Genomic DNA, 26,800 nt, shown 5'->3' with positions numbered 1-26,800 from the left:
ATAAAATTATACTTCGTATATTTTGATCTTTATGTCTTTAGATGACACACGGGAAGATATCTGGTTATGAGCAACATGGTAGCTAGCATCCCCCAAATTATATCAGTTCCATGGTATACTAACAATTACGTACCTTTGAATTTTTAAATAGGAACATGACGACGACATCTAGTCACAGTGGTCACGCGATTTGAGGCGTAGATCTTGGTTCAAAACTGGGAAAATAATTCTCCACGAAAACCAAGACTCATAGTTGACTATGACGACCGTATATCAGCAGCATCCTTCAACATCATTTACACGTTTCGAAGGAAATCAATTTTGCTAGCATTTTTTTTTACTGTTTTCGAAGTATATACACTTTTCAGATGACGATTTAAAATTACAATAAAATTAATTTAGAGGACAGGTGCAGTTTTAAACGTGTTGAAAATATAAATTAACAAATGGTTGGACCTAACATCGCTGCCGAGTGGTTAGCACACCTACCTCTAATTCGGTACGATCCGACTTCAAATTTCGGCCTTGAGACCGGTTACTGTAACCGAACTTGTTCAAGGTCTCCACCCCTCCAGTCATATTCCAGAAGAGTACCTTGAATTAGGCAAGAACCGATTCATTCCACATTCTTTCAAATTCATTATTTACTAATCTCCCTACAATTTGACGATATATTATCTTTTATGTTGCAAACTGCTTTAAATTACCCAAGAATGGATAAATAGTTTAACACATGACTGGATAACCTCAAGGCAAGATACAAATTGGGAGACCTAGTCATAGATGGGAGGATATCATCACAATGAATCCCAGAGAAACATCGCGAGAAGTGCCGAGTGGATTAAAATAGCTCACGATTGCGTCCAACGGTGGATTTTTTAACAAGGTTTTTTAAATAGAATATATTGAAAATAACTTATGGGAGTTGTACCCTGATTATGGCGACGACAAGGGCCTCTGAAACGTCAGTTATCTTCATATACACGGCGGTGAAACCTGAAAATGTCTTGCCAGGTAGCTGCAACCGGGATTAGCCATTGGATCACTTAAACAAAAAAATATATATCGTACTTTAGGAATGTTGTCATTAAAGATATTTCCACTTCCGTAGCTACAGACAGACTGACTATGTGGCAAATGGGAAATGTCCCTTCCTGTTTGTTTCAATTCCCTGCCCTCTGCTTCTCACCTCCAACGTTCCACCTGTTTTAACCCTCACTCAAAAGATAAAATTTCCTTTTAATTTTCTGCGTACATCAGTGATATATGTAAGTGGATAACACTGAAATGCCACATTCAAAAGTGTATATAACATAAAATGTTTACTTTCCGCAAATCTTCATTTGTTTATAAACATACTTAGATGCATTAAATATTTATAACCTATTGAAAGAGCCTATATTTGATTTCACCATGTTTCAGAGGCGAGGTAAACAAGACTTTCTGTATTGTCCGATCTAAAAACATTCAACTGTAAATTGAAATTAATTCACTGTAAAATAAACTAATCACCATTCTACAGAATGTCCATAAAGTCTAGAAACATAGGTGAATATACATACTAAATGATTTATTGATATTACATTACAATACATGAAATGTTTAATATGTTGTCCTTGATTAGAAATGCGTAGTTCAATTCGCTGTGCAACATTAATGCAGCATTTCCATCAATCAAAGGTGGAAAATATTTAGAGGGTTTTTTTTTTGGGGGGGGGGGGTGACGAACAAATGACAGATTCCATAACCTGAAATAATTCAAGCCAAATATCATTTGAAGTTCTCACGGCGATGAATATGAAGATGGCTGTCTTCTGAGTTGCAACGTTTTAGAGGTCATGATAATGATGGAGACAGAAGGTACCAATGAAACTCTGGTAAACTTCTATCAGTTGAAGCAACTTCACATTTATATGACCGATTTCTTTTGGTATTCATCCAGCGATCGGACATGAGACCCACCCAACATAAAACTTTTAAGGATACATCCGGTACTCATATTTTGTATTTCAATAAAATGTTATAATTTAAAAGACAACAATTCTTTTAAGTTCACGTACAATACACTACACCGCCTAGTAACCCATAGTTCATAAAATTACTTTTCAAAACTTCCAGTGCTTTGCATTTTAAATTTCTTTCCAACACTGGCACACTAGTTTAAAAAAAAACCCACGTTTCTATTTTACGAATAACAGTTTTGGAAAGTTTTTATATACCTGTCACGCAAAGTAAGCTTCAACGAGGGGTCACAGATCCCTATATAAAAAGGACGTGACTTCTCTCCGCCTTCCTAGCCTAGACTAACAAGTTCTCTAGTGCAACATCTGCTGATGTACAAATAAAATACAGTATAAAGAACTTCCCATCCACGACAATAGGACTCGTAGTGGACCTTTCTTCAATCATCTCATAAAGTACGAGACGTAACTTCACAATGATTTTAGCTGTTAGCAGCTTTGTATAGTCTCAGGCAACACCACGACGTACCCCTACGGTCTAAAAGTCTATACATCTTTCAAGACGTGCACAGAATAAACTTACAAAAGCGCAATGGAGGTACAGAGGAGATGCTGGTATCCTGCTAATGGCTGTCGAGAGAATCATCCAGATCTAAAATTATTTAAGAACTATAAGATAGTGTAGTTGCGTCATATTGTAACTTATTAAATTAAAATTAAATTATTTGGTTATTCCGTCAAATCACAATGTATTTAAAATAAGATAATTAAAATATCATTCTGTGTTCCATATCGAATAATCGATTTACAATTGAATCAGTAATAAACCTTGATCGGATACGGTAATACTTCTGGATCACCTCCAGACACAACTGTGTTGTCTACTATTTCATCTCTGACCGATGTAAACATCAAAAGCATCACTTCAAACAATAAAATTGATCCATTATATGAAAATATCTAGACACGACCTCCAAAAAACTACACTACGAAAAAATTGTAAAAAATTGTAATTGAGTTTTAAATTTAATATAATTTTACACCTGATGATGGTTTAATAAAACCGAAACATGTTGTAACTGTTCCAATTGTAAATCGATTATTCGATATGGAACACAGAATGATATTTTAATTATTTTAATTATCTTATTTTAAATACATTGTGATTTGACGGAATAACCAAATAATTTAATTTTAATTTAAGAACTATACTTTACATCCTATTTTGCAGCAAAGACAGATGTGGTCATAAAAATAACTATCACAGCACTTGGACACTTAGATAAATCATGAAAACCTCATTCAGAAGAACCAAGATCCAGTTCGAGATTCGAATCGTGTGTGTTAAGAATATAAATTACCTCCACACCAACCAACGTGTCAACAGATGATACAGAACGACAGAATAACTAATTAAAACAAAACAAATTCAGATTGCGTAACTAAAGATACTTTGGTATAGGCTACAGTTGACGCAAAGAAACTCCGAGCTTGGATGACCGTTACAAATACACACTAAGGCTTACATACGATGGCACGTACACGTATACCTCGGAGATATTGCGGGTTCTGTTCCAGACCGCCGCAATAAAGCGAGTCACACTAATTTCTTGGTTTCCCAGTGCATATAAAAGTTCTGTTTACACTATACTGTAGTCTATTAGTGTGCAATAGCATTATGTCTAAAAAAAACAATGCGAGAATTACCAACATGTGACACAGAGACACGAAGTGAGCACATGCTTTTGGAAAAATGACGCCGATAAACTTGCTCGACGCAGGGTTGCCACAAACCTTCAATTTGTAAGAAAACGCAATATCTGCGAAGCGCAATAAGACGAGGTATGCCTTTACAGAGAGACAACCCAGTATTTTCCTTGTATACTTTCGGATGTGAAATTATTACGTTTGGGCTGTAGAAGTAGAGGGTTAAGGCATGTACCTGCATTGCTACAGACAGACTATTTGCCCTTCCATGTTCCCGTCCCCTTTTTCAGTAACGCAGCCCAAGCTCGAAGTTATTTTGCATCCACTGTATCTCTCAATACATTGTTTGCTTCATATTACACGCACGACAAGAGATTTAAGACTAACGTTGTAAATATTTCTTTTTCCACAGAGACAGAAGACAACTATTCATGTCTCCAACTCGCTTTAATGACGGTGCATACAAAACGGACAGACAACAGAATGACATTAATATTCTCTCTAGTACAATAAATACCTGAAAAAATTCCTTTGCTGAATACGGGGTTGAAAAAGATGCATAGTAACACGGACGCCTGATGTGTATTATTAATATTTATTTTTTATTGTTTATGTTGTTACTGCTGATTACAATATAATATAATATAACTATCATACGTAAGACTTGAGGTTCTCACAGCGGTGAGTATGAAGATTTCTGTCTTCTGGGTTGTTGCGCTGTGTAGTCTGGTCGATGTTAACCAACGTTTCAGAGGTCATACTGCCTCCGTCATCAGGGCGATGAGTATGAAGATTTCTGTCTTCTGGGTTGTTGCGCTGTGTAGTCTGGTCGATGTTTACCAACGTTTCAGAGGTCATACTGCCTCCATCATCAGGGCTATGAGTATGAAGATTTCTGTCTTCTGGGTTGTTGCAATTGCGTAGTCTGGTCGATGTTTACCAACGTTTCGGAGGTCATACTGCCTCCGTCATCAGGGCGATGAGTATGAAGATTTCTGTCGGGTTGTTGCGCTGTGTAGTCTTGTAGTCTGGTCGATGTTTACCAACGTTTCAGAGGTCATACTGCCTCCGTCATCAGGGCGATTCTTAGTATGAAGATTTCTGTCTTCTGGGTTGTTGCGCTGTGTAGTCTTGTAGTCTGGTCGATGTTAACCGACGTTTCAGAGGTCATACTGCCTCCGTCATCAGGGCGATGAAGATTTCTGTCTTCTGGGTTGTTGCGCTGTGTAATCTGGTCGATGTTAACCAACGTTTCGGAGGTCATATTGCCTCCGTCATCAGGGCGATGAAGATTTCTGTCTTCTGGGTTGTAGCGCTGTGTAATCTGGTCGATGTTAACCAACGTTTCAGAGGTCATACTGCCTCCGTCATCAGGGCGATGAGTATGAAGATTTCTGTCTCCTGGGTTCTTGCGCTGTGTAGTCTGGTCGATGTTAACCAACGTTTCAGAGGTCGTACTGCCTCCGTCATCAGGGCGATTCTTAGTATGAAGATTTCTGTCTCCTGGGTTCTTGCGCTGTGTAGTCTGGTCGATCTTAACCAACGTTTCAGAGGTCATACTGCCTCCGTCATCAGGGCGATGAATATTCATCGCTGATGACGGAGGCAGTATGACCTCTGAAACTTTGGTAACCATCGACCAGACTACACAGCGCAACAACCCAGAAGACAGAAATCTTCATACTCATCGCCCTGATGACGGAGGCAGTATGACCTCTGAAACGTTGCTTAACATCGACCAGACTACACAGCGCAACAACCCAGAAGACAGAAATCTTCATACTCATCGCCCTGATGACGGAGGCAGTATGACCTCTGAAACGTTGCTTAACATCGACCAGACTACACAGCGCAACAACCCAGAAGACAGAAATCTTCATACTCATCGCCCTGATGACGGAGGCAGTATGACCTCTGAAACTTTGGTAACCATCGACCAGACTACACAGCGCAAGAACCCAGAAGACAGAAATCTTCATACTCATCGCCCTGATGACGGAGGCAGTATGACCTCTGAAACGTTGCTTAACATCAACCAGACTACACAGCGCAACAACCCAGAAGACAGAAATCTTCATACTCATCGCCCTGATGACGGAGGCAGTATGACCTCTGAAACGTTGGTTAACATCGACCAGACTACACAGCGCAACAACCCAGAAGACAGAAATCTTCATACTCATCGCCCTGATGACGGAGGCAGTACGACCTCTGAAACGTTGGTTAACATCGACCAGACTACGCAGCGCAACAACCCAGAAGACAGAAATCTTCATACTCATCGCCCTGATGACGGAGGCAGTACGACCTCTGAAACGTTGCTTAACATCAACCAGACTACACAGCGCAACAACCCAGAAGACAGAAATCTTCATACTCATCGCCCTGATGACGGAGGCAGTATGAGCTCTGAAACGTTGGTTAACATCGACCAGACTACACAGCGCAACAACCCAGAAGACAGAAATCTTCATACTCATCGCCCTGATGACGGAGGCAGTACGACCTCTGAAACGTTGGTTAACATCGACCAGACTACGCAGCGCAACAACCCAGAAGACAGAAATCTTCAACTATCATACGCTTTGAAAAAATACTGTCTATGATTAAGACAGAGCGAATTAGTTACAGCAGCGTCCAGAAACAGACAGGGGATTACAGAGGCAAACAAATACCTTAGAAGCTACAGAAAACAACATTTTACAAGACCCTCAGCTGAATTTACAAGGCCAGACAAAGCTTATTAAAGTTGACCTCGGTCGTCTGGTTTGTAAATCTGTAGTGTGGGAAGTTGCATTCTGTCAATATGTTGAATTAATTGGTTTTATATTTCAAAACTGTGTTCAATACACGTTCTGTCTTTAATTACTTTATAATCAATCGAAGTGTGTTTCGCTGTTATTCTCATGAATTTTATCTCTTCTGGTTTTGTCAAATTTACTTATTACGTTACATCAAATATTCACCATATCAAAAAAATGTAAAACAAATTTAAAAGGCCTACTTTAATTATGACTATATACCACGAATCTTTCATTTTTGAGAAAATCAACGAAGTTCGATTCCAGCTTCATGTAAAATTCAGGTTGTCTCTATGAAACACCGATCACATGAAATTCGTCCTACAACTCTGATTACAGACCCCCGAACCAAATTTAATCGAATTTATTTAAGTAATTTCGAAGGTGAAACATACTGCTGGACATGGGACATCTTAATTTATGTATTTTATACAAATATCACATATGGAAATTATCACAATAATTAACAATTTTAAACTTGTTTCATCAATTTTATACGTATTATTACATCTTGTTCTTCACATATTAGGATAAAGATCCCGTTTCGTCTACAAATCATCTCTTAATCCTTCATTGATCATCCTAATATTATTCTAACCTGGGTTTGAACATGTATCTGATTACATAACTCATAAGTTGGTATAGTTGCGTCATATTGTGAAGATATATATTTAATTAATTATTCTTGTCCGTCTATTCATAATTTAAAATTTAAAATTTAAAATTAAGATAATTAAAATATCATGTGATGTTCCTTATCGAAACATTAAATACATAACTCATCTTTACTGTGACAGAAGAAGAAATGGCCGTGGTATATTAAAAGTTCTGAGCGTTGTAGGAAGATTACCAACCGCTAGAGGCAACAGCAGATTCAGCTGTTGAGATTCAGATCTGAATATTATTAATTTACTTTACGAAACTTCCTTGCTATGTGTTACTGTTGTGGCCATTCACCTCTGCGAGGTAATATCAACTGTTGCTAAGCGCATTCGTGGAGCATGAGACAAAAACCTTTCACTTCTACACACATTCAGACCTATATATAGCGCATCAAATCTGCAACTGTTTAGTAATACATTTACCAGCATTTCTAATTAGCTTGTTGTTCAACTCCTATACTGTTCACCTATACATATCGAAGACTAATAACAATCGATTCACATTCGAGAAACACCCCGTTTGAATACCAACTGGGGATCGTATGGTATCTGTCTTCATAACTGTACTTTAAATTAGCCCACGACCGATTCTTTCCTTCATCACACTAGATTAATCATTTAAAATAATCTTAATGCACCTCAAAGATAAAAAAAAGAATTAATAAGATTTTAAAGTTTTACAGTGATGAAAACGTCAATGTTTGTGTTCTGGATAGTATTTGTAGGTATAGTCCGCGACTGTAATCTAGCGTCTGCCTTTAACGCTACGGACTTTCTGCAATACTTATCAAGATTACAGTCGTATACTATATATATCGACGTTTCGGAGAAACTGTCTCCATTTCCAAGGCTTGACGTCGTCCCTGAAGACGGGGACAGTACGTTTTCCTTAATCGTTGTAACCACCTACAAGTCCACAAGGCGTTATTAACCAGAAGATAAACATCGAGAGTGGAGAATGTAATTTATACAAATGTTTATAGTAACACGCTTTTGCACTTAAGAAACCGCCGATAAATAAATACGAACTTTGAGCATGTCACTTGCGTGAAGTCAGGAATAGGAAAGACAAATTATTAAGATGTAGACTGTGGTCTCACGATACTGTGGTCACCAAGATTTAGGAGGCTAAAAAAATTCAACCACGAAGACTGAGGCAATAGATTCATCCGAAACGTTAACATTCATTAAATTAAAGAATTTTAATTTGTGTCTAGATTCTGTATTTAGATGAGAAGATATACAGTGAAATAAAAACCAAGAATTTTTTAGAGAACCCCCTGTTTTGCACGTAAGTCTTCTTATTGAGTGAACATTCAGAGGCTTCAAGGAAATAAAAGGAAATACTTCGAAACAACTGCAGAAGTTTTAGTTCTATTCAAACCACGCTTTTTAGCACAGCAGTAAAACATCTATTACGTAGCGGCAATACGAGAAAAAAGCCTGATACGAGTGTCGTAAAGTCTACGGTAAAAAAAAATTCATCGACACGAGTAAACTTTTACGTGGCAGTTGAGTGGTTGCCTCTCCTGCTTCTATATTCGGGAGGTCACGAGTTCAAATATCGGCCCTTAGACCGGAAATCCTGAGCTGTTCGTGGTTTTCCTCCTCCCCCCTAAGCAAATGCAAGAACAGATCCTTAAATTAAGCCACCACCGCTTCCTTCCAAATCCTTTCCAATTCATTATTAATATTATCCTCTCATTCGACACTAAAGAAAGATTTGAACATTGAAAGTATCGACAAAAATAAATAAATAAATTAGCGAACTCTGAACGAAGACAAAGAATCCAGGACATTATTATATATTCATACAAATGCTTGCCAACCAAAGGAAAAAAAAATAAACTGTTAATGTTCGTCAGAATCGCTAACCCCATGAAGGCCATTTGTGACTATAAGTCGCACGTGCTTTAACAAACGATAATTTTATATTTATTGCTTTTTCATGATTATCAGTGTGAACAGTAATTAATTCCTTAAAAATGATTAGCCATTTGATCTTTGTAATGGTGAAGTGCTGTGTTTTCTTTGCGGTACGGATTGAAAATTTTAAATATTACTTTCGCGAGATTCAGCTTTAAAGTTTGACAAAGAGTAAAAGGTTAGTATGAAAGACTATTTAGTCTACATACAATAATATAGTATGAATTTTGGGTGCATAAGCCCAGCACCCTTTAGGGGCACATCTACATACATGATCATCTCGAAATCGGCTAAGCAGTTTCTCACGAAATTGATATCGGAGTATTTTACTAAAATTTGTCAACACATCCAAACAATGGTTAAATTCAAACAATAATAAGGTGTTAAAATAAAACTATTCTTAGTTGTTGTATAACTGTACAACGCAGAAAATTTAAAATCGTGTAAGCATTACTTTCCGTGATTTTACTGTGACCTTGAAATATGAAATTTTGTCTTATATGCTATAACACGTGTGTATAACACTCGAGACAAAATCATGAATAACATTTGGTAAATTTCATGGCGTAAGATGTCACATTTATTCTTACATGTTGGCAAAAATATACAGATTAAATTGACGTTCGGCCAAATGCAAACCACAATCAGATTAAAAAAAATTAAATATTTATATATGTGTGAATTACAGCTCTCCTACGAATAATTTAGAGAGGGGCAAGGAAAAAAAAAACATTTTTAATATGTTAAATAATTCGGTTATTTAATATGTTAAAGTTCTTGATGTGTGGGAGGACCCTTCCACTACAAACGAATCTCAAAAAGTTACGAAAGTGTTGATAATGTGTTACTGGCAAAATGAATTTAAATAAAAAGGGGCATATGGGTCTAAGTGGTGTTAAAAAAAGATTTAGCTTCCAATTATGGTATAAAATAAAACATATTTCGATACATTTGACTCGTAAGATATGTTCCAGACAAAATAAATTATAATCAAACTCTATGGAACAAAGTTCGTCTTGGGAAGCTGATAATCGTGTGGATAGTCAAGAAATTTCCAAACTTTTATGGAACCCTAAGATTCATTACCGTGTTCACAAAAGCAAGATATTATTAAGTTCCTTATTATACAATTTTATCCAGTCTCTTGTCACGTTGTCTTAAGTCCAAATATCCTCTTTAGTACCGTTCTATAAAACTTTCCATATTTTGTTCTTCCCTTACAAAACAATAGACACTTTTATATAATAATATTTTTTTGTATATCTTAATCTTTACGTTTTTACGTAGAACAAAGATTCTGAACTGAATGACAGCAAGCAATCCCCGATTTTAATCTGATGTTAAATAAATAAAAAAATATAAATGAAATTTCGAATTCTTACTGCCATTTCCAAAATAAATTATAATTTAAAACAGAAATTAAAACAAAACTAATTTCACCAGAACAAATGTAAACAACCATATTCCAACATGTTTACTGTATGATATTAAAAGAAATCCAGCTAAGCATATAAGACGCTTTTGTCACCGTAAAACCAACAACTTAGATTCAGGGAGAAATTTACTGAGAATATATATTGCATTTTGTTACATAACCATTCATCATTAAGAAATTCTCCTGAAGATGGCATTATCAGGCCGAAACATGTAGCGCAACAGAGTCAGTAACACAGAAGGTGTGACAACGGTGGCATTTCACATTAATATTTACCTATTCACTGTTTATTACACACCAAGATGCAATCGTTAAAACTAAAATTAATTAAGAACCGAATATTTTATTCTTTCCGGCGAACGAGACGCTTGTTTGAAGGGGCTATGACGTAATCAATATCTAACCCCACGAATCCGTAACTATTAACTTCGTTCATAGCGAATACACGCTGCTTATAAGAAATCTAACCTAAGAATATAAACAAAAACAAACATTTGATACAACGCGAGAAAATGAACAAACATCACAACTAACTTCTCTGTTTTTTGAAATAAATACGTCTATAAGGAAGGGTCATTCGGCAAAGAAGGGAAACGAAAAAGTGTAACTTCATTGTTATGTTACCTAGGAAACCTCATCTGTTTACTTAGCATTTTTGTTACCTATAAAACATTACATTACATTCATCTACCACAGACCCATCTTAAGCGTAACTAATTCAAGTTAAATAAGCAATGTCTTAATCAAACTTTACTCAATTGTAAAGCATGTACGATATAAAGGAAATATTTAGAGTAAAGCCAATATATAAACTTCCTTTCCGTATAGACGTATTTACGTCAAATTCTCCGGAACCGTGGTTCCACTGACAACTTTTTTTAATACTTGTAATAGTTCGTTTAGGAATGAAAGACGGTATTTGAACCCAGGGCTTTCCTTAAAAAAAAATGTGTAAGGCCAATGATCTTGGTAACACGGTCGCTATCCGCCCAGTCTTTATTCTAACTGTTAATTTCGGACCTGGATATACGTCACTTTTGTTCATTGTGGGGGGGAATCTTGCTGGCATGAGGGCGATGAACAGCTTTGGTCGAGAGACAGGCGAATGAACGGCGCGGATGTATGTGTGCCGGTCGTTGACAGAGTTTGATTCGCCCGGCGTTTCCGATTTCCAGTGGACACTCAGCATCTTAACTGGGTTACTTCCATTCATGGCTAGGTACAGCTGTCTCTGTTCAAATGCTGTTTGAGGAACAAATCGCTGTTCTGAAAACTACAAATTTTGCTGGCAAACAGAAGAACTTTTAATTACTAAAGCAGGTAGCACATACAACTGGGCTTTGTTACGTAATGTGAACAATTCAAATTGATATTTTAAAGTCTTACACTTTTTTGTATTGAAGTGTGGTATGCTTTGACAACCGAATAACAAATCTGCACTTCCGTCTTCTGGGTAGTGCCATGACGTTAAAAAAACACGGTATTTCACGTTCAGACACGGGACTGATAATTTCTAGGCTTCTTCAGACTCGTTCTACACAAGAAAACAACAACAACTGATACGCGTTAATATTCTAAGTTACGATATGTTGAGACGTCTACATACGCTCAGCATAAGTGGGAAGTTCTATTACTGAGACTGTGAAGATACGCGAAGACCACTCTGTATTGGATTTTAAGATTTCAACGTCGCGTTAGGCGTGTTACGCAACACCTTAAGACAACACCTTTTTTCCTGTAGGTGTTGAAGGTCCACTAGAATGGAAGACGACGCGTGTAGCCCTACGAATTCTCTTTCGGTGGGGAATGCAGGGTAGACAGAGAGAGAGTGATAGAACAGAGAAAGAGAGAGGGGGGGAACGCATAGCTGTGCTAGGTTCACTGGCAGACATTTCAGTATTGGTCGAAGCGCCGACTGTGTAGGATGTTATGTGTGTGTTATCCAAAGCGCGACAATCTATCACGTGCTGTGAAAACGTGAAGACAAATTTCTGTGTTATTATGGAAAGGAATCAGTTTAATTTCGCTGTCTTTAAATATTAACGTTTTTTGCTTGGGTTGAATACGAAAATAAATATATTTTTTTAAAGTGTGAGACTCGGTTTTTTTTTTGTAATTCGCATGTATGTGCTATGCATCGAGTGCTTGCAATTTAAACATTTAAATATGAAGATTCTTTTCCGCCCAAAACTTTATTTAAATTATTAGGTTCCGAATTTAAAACTACAAAAATTAGAAACTTTGCTTCTGTAGAAATTTTAATATAAGATAAATATACTTGGAAGAGTTTATACTTCCAAACTTGTAAAATTTATTTGTGAACAACTGAACGAAGTTTTTGATGTCGGGTAGGATGATGGGGTTAGCAAAGGCAAGACAAGAAGATGACACAAGTGAATAAAATATAGCTATCAGTACTACCAACAGAAGCAGAGTGCCTTGCCGATATTAGGCACAGCGACCGTCCAGTCCTTTGATTACTACACCAACAGAATCATCAGTATCGAAGAGTTCACTGGGCTATTGCCCTCAGAGAACCAAATGTTCCAGCATGTGCAAGAGAATTACCTTTCGCCATCACGATAATGCTGCCTTCAGTGAATAACATTTTCTAGCCACATAGAAATATTTCGAATTCACTGATATTGTCATCGTAATAAATAATCACTGCCATTTCCAACACAAATAAAATTATAATGAAGGAGCATCGTATGAAAGCACTTCGAGTTACCACGACAAATAGTATTACCAGGTAAGCGATCATTTTCTGTCTTCTCTTTATACGATAGTAATCGAAACATTTACAGTAATTTAAAGATAATCTAGGCGTATATACAGTGTTGTAACATTATATAGATCAGCCAGACAACACGTACACACCTGCAAAAAAAAACTACGCTGGTGCAAATATGGCGTATTCACAAGCTCGATATGTGTTCATTCTCGAACATTTTGTATCGAAATCGATTGCTGATATTCGTGAAACAATTAACAGTTCGTATTCCTACAAGAAAATACCGAGTAAGACAACATTACACCGACAAAAAGAACTGAAATTTTGGCCGAACATCAGTTGCAACAACGGGAATTTGATAATTGTCTTTTGTTTTTGTCGTTTTGTTCACGAAAGGGATTCAAGTGTCTTTAGGGTCGCGTTTTAAATGGAATATTTTATATGTGTTAACTTTGGCAGGATAATGTGATAAGCCAGATCACATTCAACCATTTTGTTGTCTGAGTTATCCACCGATACCACCTAATGAATCAGCTGAATGATGAATACATATTTTATAATTAAACCCTTTGTCACAAGTGGTATTTCCCCCAAAATCCTTCGACGTGAAGCTCACCGATAAACACCATCTTATAAGAATACGTGCAGTTACTATCCATCCACGCATTCGTCTACACGGCGTTGTCTGTACTGCCTTAGTGCTTAATTAAACAAAAGCACACAACTTTATTTTTAATTCCTTGTGCTTAAATCACAATCATGGCGTTTTTATATTTAAAATTCAGTAGATACAGTGGACAAGTTGAATCATTATCAGTAGAAAGAACATGCCTAGAAAAAAAAATATATATATCGTACTTTTATTGTATAAAACGTAATATTTTTGGTGTGTCGCCTAAGCTCTTCGGAACGGATATGTTAAGTTATGTTTGTTCTTATGTTAATGACAACAAAAAGACATCCATTCTCAAGATTTTACCATTTTTTTGGAAAATTACTCATACATTTAATCAATTATTTTTACTTAGCAGAGTTGCTTTTTTCACTAAAACTGGTAATTACATGTAGAAGGTTATTAAGTACACGTAATAATGGAAAATGGTAGGATTTGAGGTTCTCATGGCGGTGAGTATAAAAATGGCTGTCTTCTGGGTCGTAGCAGCAGACTATACGACAGTAGCATCCATCTTTGAATGGAAAATGGCTACCTGACATCGGTAAAACCCGCCATATTAATGCTGTTGGTATTTGGCGGTACGTATCGCTGTGAGCAACATTTTAAGACAAGTCACGAGAGAGGACGCATTTTACTGACGAACACTTTGCAGAACGCATGTGAATCGTAAAAACAAGATATTAATATTAAACTTGGTGCTGAAAGGTTCCTCAAGCTACAGCAATGTCAAATATTACACTAATAACTGGCATTGTTAAGGAAAATTACAGAGTAATATGCAAGAATTTTAATAAATCCCCAAGAAGTTTAAAATAAATTATCTTGATGAGGGTCTGGGAGTCGTTAACAAATCTAGAATTTTTCTCCAAACCTAAAAAAAATCGAGAATTATTAGATTGGATCGTATGACCTGTTCAGTTTTATAATTATTCAGAAGAAGCCACGCTGGAAAAACTAATATCAGACGGGAGGATATATTAAAATGTATCGTGGATAAACGGCGATGAACTTTAGGGAAGTTTTTTTTTTTGCCCAGGTAAATAAATAACTATCCACGTTTGAAGGAAGGGTTCGGTCCTATAGTCACCTGGTTCCAACAGATGAATACTCAAAAGCGCCAAGTCATTGCAACGGCTGGTTAGAGATCTAAAAACAAACGAACTAACCTAACAGGACGACACTAAAATGTATAGCAAAGAAACTGTGGTCGATCATAGTTACTCTTCTGTTTAATTCTAATCAGAATTTTGGTTCTTTGCTCTGATTTCTTTGCTTGATTAATTCAGGGAGTTCACTTCAACGGATCCTTTTTACGTCAGTTTAAAAACTTATCGCAATGCCATGAAATATCCCTCCACATATTGAAAAAAAAGGTTTCAGAAACCAAAACTCATTAATTCTGACATACTTAAAGTACATTAACTGAGCAAACGTACAGCTAACCTACGCAAAAAAAAAAACTTTATAAAAGGTTACTATAAATATGCATTTATTTTTTATTGAACTGTAAATTTGTGTTTCGAGACTGGATGCGGATTTTTCTGAAACGAAGCATCTTTCAAATAATCTTGACATAAAAGAGTCATAAAGGTTTAAGTTCGGTGACGTTGGTGGCCACGATCACTTTCACCAAAGAGCACAGGGCAAAACTTTCTTAGAAAGCAGTATGAAAATACTGAAGAATGTCTTTGCCGGTTTCAGGTCTGACATCATCTTGTTAGGGCAAGGTTATAAGCTTTCAGGAAAGGGACAACTTCGTTCATCAACACACAAATAAAAGTCGGAAATAACAGTACCATCTGTGAACGAAGATGCGAATATCCCAATATTCGATTCACATCTCTGTATTCGGTGCAGTGGGTTAGAAACAGGTAACCCCTGGGCTCTCTGAGACGAAAAATTTCGCATACTGAATTTTAATGCATTTTTCAGAAACTCTAAACCACGTTTCTGCAAGTCAGTAAGCTTTGAAGACGTCACATTTAACCTCATTTACTTTAAAAATGTTATAAACTCCGAGATTTTTCGTGACTTTTCTTAGTTCTTCCAGGTAAATGTCAGGGCTTTGCCATAAATTGGGCCACGACCACTTTCTTACATATGCTTCAAATTAATTGTCCATTAACCGTCCTATAATTTTCTGCTATATTTTCTGATCCACTGACAAGCGTCTTTGAAACGTAAAGTCTAAATAAATAAAACTTATTTTTGGGGGCATTTTCGTAGTTGCACCCTTCAGAAATAATTCCGAGAAAAACTTGGCATCCGATACCTTCGTACCGTTCCTCAAACACCTTAATAACCTCAGATGTTATCAGAGCGTCGTTAAATACATTACTTGAATTAGTGCATTGAAAATATTCAGGTCATGGCAGATTTAAATAGGCCTGGAATAAAAATAAATAGGTTTTACGCGGGGCACTGGTAAAATACTTGAAGGTAAGATTCGGGCTTTGGATGGTTCGGGACAAATGGTCTGTGTGCCCAACTAAGCGAATTTTTTTTTAAAACAATTTTGGCCAGTGCAGACCTCGGAGCGTGACACCTGTAATATAGGCCCACGTCAGCCACACAAACCTGCTCATGTTACGTTATCAAACCTAGCACGATATGGGAGTTCCCCGATGAAACTCGAAGATAACAAAGGAACAACTCTTGTCTATAATTAGACATTTCGTAGTAACATCATTATCCTAGCCGTTACTCAGTATATTTAACATTGTTTGTTTTAATCTGCTCTTCGAAGCGTTCGTGAATGTCGTGTCGTATCTAAACGAAGAGACATTTTGTTAATACAAGTATTGACGAACTAAAATAGAAAATGTGTATACCGATAAGATTTTGCGATTCGGCAACGATCCGCAGACCATCAGTTGAAAAACACTTGTCTATTCTACGAGTCTAAATGTAAACATAAATGCTAGCAATATTAACATTTGCGTTATCGACAATGTTATGCGTGGTCATCAGCCCTTTGTAACTAAGGACTAGCAATTCTTTCCATCATCCGGTCTCTTAAGGACCTGAATAAGAATTTTGCTTCGTAATTAACGCCTTTGCTATGACAAGAAAACCTACAATTGGCAAGTCGCTTGATTCCACATGCATAAATCAGTCAAAAAAAACCGGTCTTTGAAGCGTAAAATGCTTAGAATCCTAGAGAATTAGTCGCTGGTTGGTCTACCTTAGGGGAAAAGTATCGGGGTTTTTAACCTGTAAGTCGCGGCCCACTTTGGGGTCGCTGCCTTTTACGTGCTGGCTGCGATCCGTTGCGAAAGTTCAACGCTTAGTTCTGTAACCAAGCACGTATGTTACGCCTGTGTAGGCTTTTGGAGGACAGGACGATGTAGCGGTAACCGTCTTCGATTCTTTTCGGGCGATAATCGATTCGAATCTCAGCCAATATATCGATTAATCGATTAATATCTGGGTTTCATAGTTACTTTGACTCCTGCAAATGAATGGATTACGTATTATTGTCACTGTAAACAGCGATTATTTATTTAAACAGCATTAAACAGTTGAAATGTGTATGTATGGTGAAGTGTCGTGCTTTCTGTGCGTAACGGACTGAATTATTAAATATAATTTATACGAGTTTCAGCTTCAAAGGGTTACATAACCAAAGACCCATCACACACTTTGCCTAAAGTGTATAAAGTAACGCATAATGGAGATGTCCGTAAGTTTGATATTTAAATAGCTATTGGATCGATTAAATTTTGGTATTTCAAATATACAGAATTAATTTTCCTCAAATAATTTTATCGTAACTAAGAAATAAATAGTATTTGAATAAAAATTTCCTTGGATATTATCCATCGTCTAATAAATATAAAACGTAAAACGACGTTTCGGAGATGGGACTCTATCTCCGTCTTCAGGTTCCTACACAGTTGGGCCCACTAGATAGAGCTAATCCCTATCTCCGGACCTTTTCTAGTAAATATAAAACGTAAAACGACGTTTCGGAGATGGGACTCTATCTCCGTCTTCAGGTTCCTACACAGTTGGGCCCACTAGATAGAGCTAATCCCTATCTCCGGACCTTTTCTAGTAAACGTAAAACGACGTTTCGGAGATGGGACTCTATCTCCGTCTTCAGGTTCCTACACAGTTGGGCCCACTAGATAGAGCTAATCCCTACCTCCGGATATGAAGTACGTCAGTCAATGCAGAAACAACACAAGTCACATAAAAAGGTTTATTTTTTGAAATACTTTTAAAAAATCAACGAAATATGATTTCCATTCACTTTACTTTATGAAAGTGGATATTTTACATCATTGTCATCTGATGTTGATAACTGTTGTCTTTTGGGGGATCTAATGCCGTGTAGTATGGTAGATAATGGTCGACGTTTCAAAGGAGTTTACTGTTTCCTTCATCAGGTCGATTTGTCACTCTCATTATGGAGACAGTAAGCTCCACTAAAACGTCTCTTAATATATACTAGACTATACAGCGCTACAACGCAAAAATACAGCCAAATTTCAACTCATTCCGAAAGCACAAAATCTCAAATAATCAGAGGTTCTTAACAACAAATCACTCAAAATCAATTTTCTCTCCGAAGATGACTGTCTTCTGGGTTGTTGTGCCGTGTAGTCTGGTAGATGTTTACCAACGTTTCAGAAGTCCTTGCTGCCTCCATCATCAGGGCGCAATAACCCAGAAGACAGCTATCTTCAGATTTACCGCCGTGAAAACCTCAAATCCTACACTGCAATAAAAACGCTCTAAGACCCGTCTCACTTATTACAAATTTTATACGAGCAATTGTTTTTAAGCAGAACAAACAGCGCTGGAGTCTTGTAAGAACATAAAAATGGAAACCTTACAGCGATATTTGGACTGGAGGTCGTCGTCCTCCCCCCCCCCCTTCCACCCCGGGCGTGTGAGTAGTCGGAGGTGCCAAACAACTGCGCTCCTAGACGTAATAGCAGGACATTGACAACTGAAAGACCCACACCCAAGCAGCCTCGAAGTGAAATCATAAAACGCGTGACATTACAGTCGAACGCGCTCAAAAGTTTATATATACTTCATTTGGAATATGGAGAGGTCGTGACAGCTGGTCTGTCAGAATTTTTAATCTCTAAAGCTACCGAATGGATTTAAATTCAGTGTCAGAAATCGACATAAGAATTTGCCCAATATTATATTGATTCATATCAAGTGAGTACAGCTCCTAAATTATTATCTAAATTCTAAAATTTCCGTCTCTTGCCAGACCCGGGTGACGCATTCACGCTAACCGCCAAATTTTTTTTACTAAATCAGGTTTGCTGTTACAGTTATTGATTGCGACGGTGAAAATATTTTGCACTAATATGCATTTAGATTTTTCAATAATATAAATATTAATTTAGATAAGTTTGTTAGTGCCGACTCGATATGACCGTCAGACAATGCAAATGCCCAATATAATATTTATATATAATTGTTACATTAACAATGCATTACATACATAACATAACTCTATCGATTTAATTAATTTTCTTGGAAACTATCTTCATATAAAGATAAATCTAATTAAAATTTATGTTTCTTCCTTCTAAGGAAGCCTGTTCCAGCGTCACCACATTACTTATACCATTGGTTAGCAACCTGGGGGTCGTTTGTGGCCCTCGCAACCTTTCTGTGTGTCCCATCATATGATTTGAGTATTAGCCAATAGGAGAATTGCAAAAATTTTCTGTTAATGAGTAATACCGATATAAATATACAAACATTATATATGTCAGGGCAAATCACAAAATATATTAAAATGTAACAATGTATATTTATAACGTTAAAATGGCGTTATTGCAAAGGTGCGTTACGTGGTTATAACCATATGACATTTAGCAAAACAATACGAAAATTACTGTGGTATACATAACTGAAGTTTTGTAAATTAACAATGACCTGAAATCAAACCTGTATGAAGGCTAGCAGCGAATTTATTTTAAATAAAGTCAAATGTACGGAGAAATACTGCTAATATCCGTTTCCAAGTGAACACCAGATATAATTGGCTTTCTGGCTGTTGATACAGCACACTAATAATAAAGAATTGAATTATTATTATTATTGAATAACTTGGGTTCGTTTCCCGGTAGAAGTTCCTTCAACGGCGCTTCCAGTCCGGCTGTAATTAGTATAGGTAACTGTAAACAAGGTTACCACTCAACACATTGTGTGTGTGTGTGTGTGTGTGTGTGTGTGTGTGTGGGGAAGAAATTATCTTCGATTTCGGTTTACAGTGTTTTCGAAAAAGTCACTACTGCGCGCATCGTTCTACAATTGTATTTGTCTCGCTACCAGTACATCTTAAGATAACCGGAAGTGTTCACGCGAGCTCAATGCCTATCTTTCATTCATTCTGTGACATGTAGTTACGAAGACATAAAGTCGGCCGCCAGGTTCATAAAAGATTCTTCCTGACTCTACCGAGATGAAAACCCAGTTCCTCAATACATGGCTTGTCAGGTAGTTTTATAAACTAGCTGTCTACTCGAATGGGCTGATTGATGGTTGATGAGTTTCCTCGGAAACGTTACACGTGACAGGCATATTACAACACGAAGTAGTAGGATAACCTGTTAAAGTGTTTCTGTTTGATTTACTATAAAACTCATGAATCGATACTCGAGTATTCATAGCATAAAATTATCCTATCGATCTTTGTATCTCTGAAAAATCACAGAATGTCTTTACCTGAAGCTTTATTAATGAATTTTAATTTGTTTTACAGAATTAGTAGGAAGATTACGAAATTCGAATATAAGAAAGTGTAGGATCGTACTGTGGTTCTCAAATAGTGTCGTATGTGTTAGATCGATATGAACAACATGGTTATCGTATTTGGAAAATCGATATGAACAACATGGTTATCGTATGTGTAAAAATCGATATGAACAACATGGTTATCGTATTTGGAAAATCGATATGAACAACATGGTTGTCGTATGTGTAAAAATCGATATGAACAACATGGTTATCGTATTTGGAAAATCGATATGAACAACATGGTTATCGTATTTGGAAAATCGATATGAACAACATGGTTATCGTATTTGGAAAATCGATATGAACAACATGGTTATCGTATTTGGAAAATCGATATGAACAACATGGTTATCGTATTTGGAAAATCGATATGAACAACATGGTTATCGTATTTGGAAAATCGATATGAACAACACGGTAAAATATTTTATACTTCAGGTTATCGCATTGGCGTATATAATGATGACGTCTTACAGAATGTTGAGATATGTAGAGGCCGAGCGAGAAATGCTGACACTTGCGCAAAGGACTGATTTTGGTCGTATGAGTTGGACTCGTCTGAATCACGCGCTAGAGGGGTGTCAGCTTCAGTTGGTTTGTAGCTCTAGCTGTGTTTAGTTCGGTGCGTCACCCCCACTACTACCGAACTCCCCTCTCTCGGCTTACACATCACGCATTTAGGTGCCACGGCTATATAGAAACTTACCGACGTTTCAGAGGTGCTTGCTGCCTCCAGTGCAAGTGCGATCATCGTTATGACGGCATTAAGCACCTCTGAAACGCCGGCAACATACCAAAACAAAGTCATCTTGATAGAATATAATTATATTTTTCAGGATACGTGTCAATGATTAGCTCTTGTGAACGCGGTAATGAATTTTCAAGGCAAAGGTAAAATTGTGTACTGTAAACGAATTGGAGGTGAAATTAGGTTGTCCTGTATTCACTATATGGAAGTAAATGAACAGCCTCACGCCCTGGCCGCTTTACCCCAGGGGCAAATCTCCGGAAGCCGTTGGATCGGAGGCTGCGTGGACCCAAATTCCGGTCCGGACACGGTGACGAGGAGAATAATCTTTGGCCCTGTCGGGAATCGAAGCCTTTCCTTCCAGCCCGTAGCTTAGTAACACGCGAAGTACAAACTAACATTATAAATTTGCTCTCTTACTTTTGAATTCGTGTGTCGCCATTCGAAAACCACCCACTAGATTTTGAGATGAAACGTCTTCTCGGACAGACGTAATCTACCCATCATGCATTCATTTCACGGACTACACACAGAGAACCCAGAAACAACATTTATTATTCTTGTTCGCCGCTGTATCGGTTGAAGAAGTGTGTAATTAAATTTGCCGGGTCGTTAGGTCGTAATATTTCAGCATTTTTAGAGATTCCCCTGGAAAGCGGAAGACTTGTTACATCGAGTTGCTTCACCGACAGACGATCGATCCCGGATTTAACCTTTTACGTGCTTTATGAGTACAGTACTTGCCTCGGAGATGTTAACGTACGGAAATTGAATACACAGCTAGGATTCTACCTTCTGATTCAGCGTTATCAAACACGGAATCATACTGTTTTCAAAATCAGCCCATTTAAATGCTTTTATATTAGAAATTAACCTTCTGAAACCAAAGCTTATCATATTAGTCTAGAATTCAGTCCGTACCGCAAAGAAAACATTACATTTCTCCATTACAAAAACCGATTGGTTTACGCTACTTTAGGAAATAATGGCTGTTTATTCTGAGAATCATATAAAACCCATTAACACACTGTTGGCAAAATGCAGAAATATTAATTATTAAAACAGGCGGTACATGTAATTAAGCAATGATATTAAAATATTTAAAAAGAGGCTGGAGATCAGCTTGTTCCGAATTTTAAAACCCAGGATTCAGTCATAAGACACGATAGAGGAAAAGGTGTTACGGAACCCCATTTTGATTTCGGCTTTTTAATTTCCTTCCATTTTAATTAAATTCAGAACCGACACACTAACAGACAGAAAATTTATCTGGCTATCAGATGCTGTCACCAGAATCACGATAACGAAAAGAATTATCATAAATTTTATTTCTAATAGAAGTGTGTTAAAGTTACCAAGGCAATGAACTGAAATTTAGACAGACATATTTAAAGAATGAAACAGAATTGTACTTGAAGAACACAAACAATTTATTTAATAGTACTAAAGAGTACAGTTTTCACGATAATAATCTGTCGTTAACAACTGAAAAATTGTAACTTGTCTCAAGATCGATTGTGACTTGTCTCAAGATCGATTGTAACTTGTCTCAAGATCGATTGTGACAAGATATCGTTAGAAAAATCGACTGGTGGTTAATGCTGTTTAATTCTGAGAAGCATAGAAGACCCATAAATATGAAATGCACAGTTAATTTCTGATTATTAAATCAGGTGGTACATCTAATTCCCACTGGGCTTTGAAGGACTGAACTTCAAAGCAACGTGATATTTGTCGCCATATCTCATTGGTGAATGAATATACACTTATTGGCCAAGCCGGTTTCATTTCAGTCCAAAAACAATATACCCACCATTGTTTAAGATTATCTGTCTCTGCGAATGGTAAAAGCTCTTGTGGAATACCAAACCGAAACAAAGATCCTTCTATTAAATAAAATACTATTATAATAGTTAATTCAAGAAGAATGAGATGGACAAGACATGTAGCAGTCGTGGGGGTTTACTATAAATGCATAAAAGAAATTGTCTTGAAACCAAGAAGGGAAGGGATCAGTCGGAATACCTTAAGGACAATTTTGCAGCGGAACGTACATTAATGGGGAATGAGATGTGTGGACGGGGTTCATCCAGCTCATGACAGGGAACGGTGGCTGGCTCTTTTTAACACGGTATTTAACCATCGTATTCAATGAATTACGTATAATTTATTGTCTATCTGACTATATGTTAACTTCTTAAGAATTAATAAGATAATATTTCTTTCTGATTTCAGTAATTTCGCGTATTAATTCGATCTCATGTTTTCTGACGTCAACAATAAATTAAAATAGATTAACAGGATTTAGGGCTTTCTGACGTCAGAGATTAATTATCTTATAGAACTTAGGATTTCCTGACGTCAGCAACGAATTAAGTTTCTCACAATATTGGTATTCTGTGTTAGTATTAGGTTTTTTTTTATTTAGTGTTCTGTCTGACGACAGGTCCATATGAACAGGATCCTTCCATCCTTTTCTCGGACTGGGACCTGTTCATATACGTTCTTGGCAGATGATCCAGAAGTGGTTTGCCATTGCCTTCTTCTGTGTGTGAATGGAGTAATTGTTGGGATGCCACGGAGGAAAACTCCGTGTTGCCTAGACCACGGCCTTGCCCAACACAAGTTATAAATTCGGGCACCGCCGGGAATCGAACCCGAGACCCCAGGATTACAAGGCCAGCATTCTAACCGCTAGACCACCGTGGCTGATAGTATTAGGTTACGATGTTATTTTTCCTAATCGCGAAGACAGAATCTCGGCAGTGACCTCTTTAATTGCCAATAATTCCGTGTCTGGGGTCTTCGTAAGGTCCGGGAAAAACTCGTCTCTTCGAGATCTATACACCTTCGAAATGCATATAATTACGTCACAGCTTAGAGAATTGTAGTTTACAACCGAGGTCTTACTGAAGCCCAGTGGTAATTATATGTATTAGATACTTTAACAATCAGAAACTCTTTATATTATATTTATGAGTCTCGTATAATTCTCATTGTAAACAAGGTTTATATCCTCAAACAGCAGTTCCCATTTGATCTCTGTAATGGTGACGTGTAAGGTTTTCTTTGAGGTAAGGAATGGATTCGTAAGGCTCAAAGGGGGTTTTATTGTTGTGGTTTTGTCGTCTTGATGTTCTGCACTGTCATTAACGAAGACCTTCTCTGTCCCCTCTCAAATGACGTGTGTGTATTCTCCAGATGACTGCAGTAAATATAATGTTTCAATGCGGTGTGATATAACTTGAGTGTTTTCTGAATAGAAGCATTTGGCTAACAAACTATGAATGAAATTTTAGAAAAAACTTGTATTGTGGTACAGGCATATGGCTAACGTATATTTGGATAACCTCAAATTTTTCTGGCTTGGAATATGCCCCAGTGGTGGGCTTATGACGGACGGATAATCGAAAATATTGGATTCTACGGAAGACGAAGGAAAGGGGAGAGAATAAATATCAACTCGATTTTTATTTAACTCAATTTGTGAAATTATTAAATTGCCACAAAAAAAATATGGCACCAAATGAACAATTCTGACAATATGATTTAACATATGTAAATTCTAAAATGAAAATATTACAGGCAGAAATTATTCTCTGTTCCCATGTTCCATTCTTAACGGCTAAAAAAACTAAACGAAATACCTTTCACACGGATCCATTATCTCCCACAAACTCGCCCTGAAGAAGGCAACTGCAGCACCTGTCGAAACAACCCTTTGTTATTATAACACCTGCTACATTGTTAGTGGGCAGGTTGAATTCGTAGGGTGTAGCCTTCGCCCTGCGGTTATGGACAACATATGGCGATGCGAGTCCAAAGAATAAATGACCCGACATTAATTGAACTTCCGGTCGGAATGGAAGTGTTCGAATGTCATGCCTTGATGTCTGCAGTCAGAGCTGACCATGATCCAAGTGGGCTAGTGTTTCTAACTGCGGGGTCTTCCCTACAAACATACACACGTTATACTGATGCATTTATCGATTCCTTGAAAGGTCGATTCAAATTTAGTAGCTGCTAACGTTTCTCCTCCCGAGACTACATTTTAATCGAGTTTCCTATCACAGTCTTCTCATAATTGTTTATTTTTACATGATTTTATATTTTTTGCGTGAGTAAATCAAAGCAGTTTAAGAACACGCTTAGTAAATGTGAATTCTATGCAAAACTTTTTACGGAAAACCTCTGGTTATTATAAACCTAGATTTAAAGGTTACGATCACATTAAAATGCAACTTAGAGAAGGTGTGAGGGAATAGATTGGGTTAAACTAGCTCAATGTAGGGTCCAATGAACAGGCTGATGCGAATACAATGATGAAGTTTCATGTTCAATATAAAACAGTTTATTTATTTAGTGTTCTGTGTGACGACAGGTCCATATGAACAGGATCCTTCCATCCTTTTCTCGGACTGGGACCTGTTCATATACGTTCTTGGCAGATGATCCAGAAGTGGTTTGCCATTGCCTTCTTCTGTGTGTGAATGGAGTAATTGTTGGGATGCCACGGAGGAAAACTCCGTGTTGCCTAGACCACGGCCTTGCCCAACACAAGTTATAAATTCGGGCACCGCCGGGAATCGAACCCGAGACCCCAGGATTACAAGGCCAGCGTTCTAACCGCTAGACCACCGTGGCGAGAAAATGGGCTTTTCCTTCTAAGCACTCCTCCGTGGTAACGTCGAAATTGCATGGGACTTCTCCAAGTACTTTATTACAGCGCATAGAAGCGCTTATATTCAGAAAATCACAAAGCCTTTGTATCTGGTGTTTCGTTGAAATAATGGACCCGCAGAAACTTAATATCTTTCCTTCTTTCGCAGCAAATGTGAATTACAGAACAATTAACACAATGGTAGCAGAACCCGGAGGTTCAGCGGTGTTCGTATTACAGCACACCCTCATTCTTGTAGGGGTTTACGTTCTTGAAACCACACAGAAAATCAAAACCATCATGCGGGAAGTTAAGAAGACCTTTTGGATAAATGGGATTAAAAGAACCAAAGACACACGTAACATGAAACTTATTACGTCATTAACGATTTATGGTCAACAAAATATTAATTAGTATCCGGCGAGAAAGCAAATGTGGGCTTTTGCTTACTAATCTGTGCGTCTGCGCAAAAGCGACCGTGTAAGAACGAGGGACCTACGTCGCGATGTATAAACATCAATCACCTAAGATTCTAATCACAACATTATTATAATTCTTCCCATGTATGTCGTAATTTTCCGGTCAATAATTTAGTCGCTGTCGTGTTTAGGATCGATTTCTGTCTCGATTCGTGTTTAGGATCTATTTATGTCTCGATTCGTGTTTAGGATCGATTTATGTCTCGATTCGTGTTTAGGATCGATTTCTGTCTCGAT

General features: G+C 37.3%; 2 protein-coding genes and 1 long non-coding RNA gene across 3 annotated transcripts in view; 2 read left to right on the top strand and 1 right to left on the bottom strand.

Moving 5' to 3' along the window:
• LOC147874422 (uncharacterized) overlaps positions 1 to 26,800 on the top strand; it is a 168,261-nt gene that overhangs the window by 74,673 nt on the left and 66,788 nt on the right. The gene's annotated exons all lie outside the window — the stretch shown is intronic.
• Positions 1 to 26,800, bottom strand: part of Gos28 (golgi SNAP receptor complex member Gos28) — a 91,500-nt gene that overhangs the window by 44,576 nt on the left and 20,124 nt on the right. The gene's annotated exons all lie outside the window — the stretch shown is intronic.
• LOC110833475 (uncharacterized) overlaps positions 12,383 to 26,800 on the top strand; it is an 81,206-nt gene continuing 66,788 nt past the window's right edge. The window contains exon 1 of the mRNA XM_087345645.1: positions 12,383 to 13,244. Within this exon, the coding sequence (XP_087201771.1) occupies positions 13,189 to 13,244 (56 nt within the window). The 5' untranslated portion in view covers positions 12,383 to 13,188. The remainder of the gene's footprint in view (positions 13,245 to 26,800) is intronic.

Source organism: Zootermopsis nevadensis, unplaced genomic scaffold (assembly GCF_977971745.1).
Source record: "Zootermopsis nevadensis isolate Lab colony 2312 unplaced genomic scaffold, Znev_1.0 Znev_ptg000009l, whole genome shotgun sequence".
In the NCBI taxonomy this organism is placed as follows: Eukaryota; Metazoa; Arthropoda; class Insecta; order Blattodea; family Termopsidae; genus Zootermopsis; species Zootermopsis nevadensis.
The sequence above is the reverse complement of the archived record's forward strand: the minus strand, read 5'-3'. Positions and strand labels throughout refer to the sequence as shown.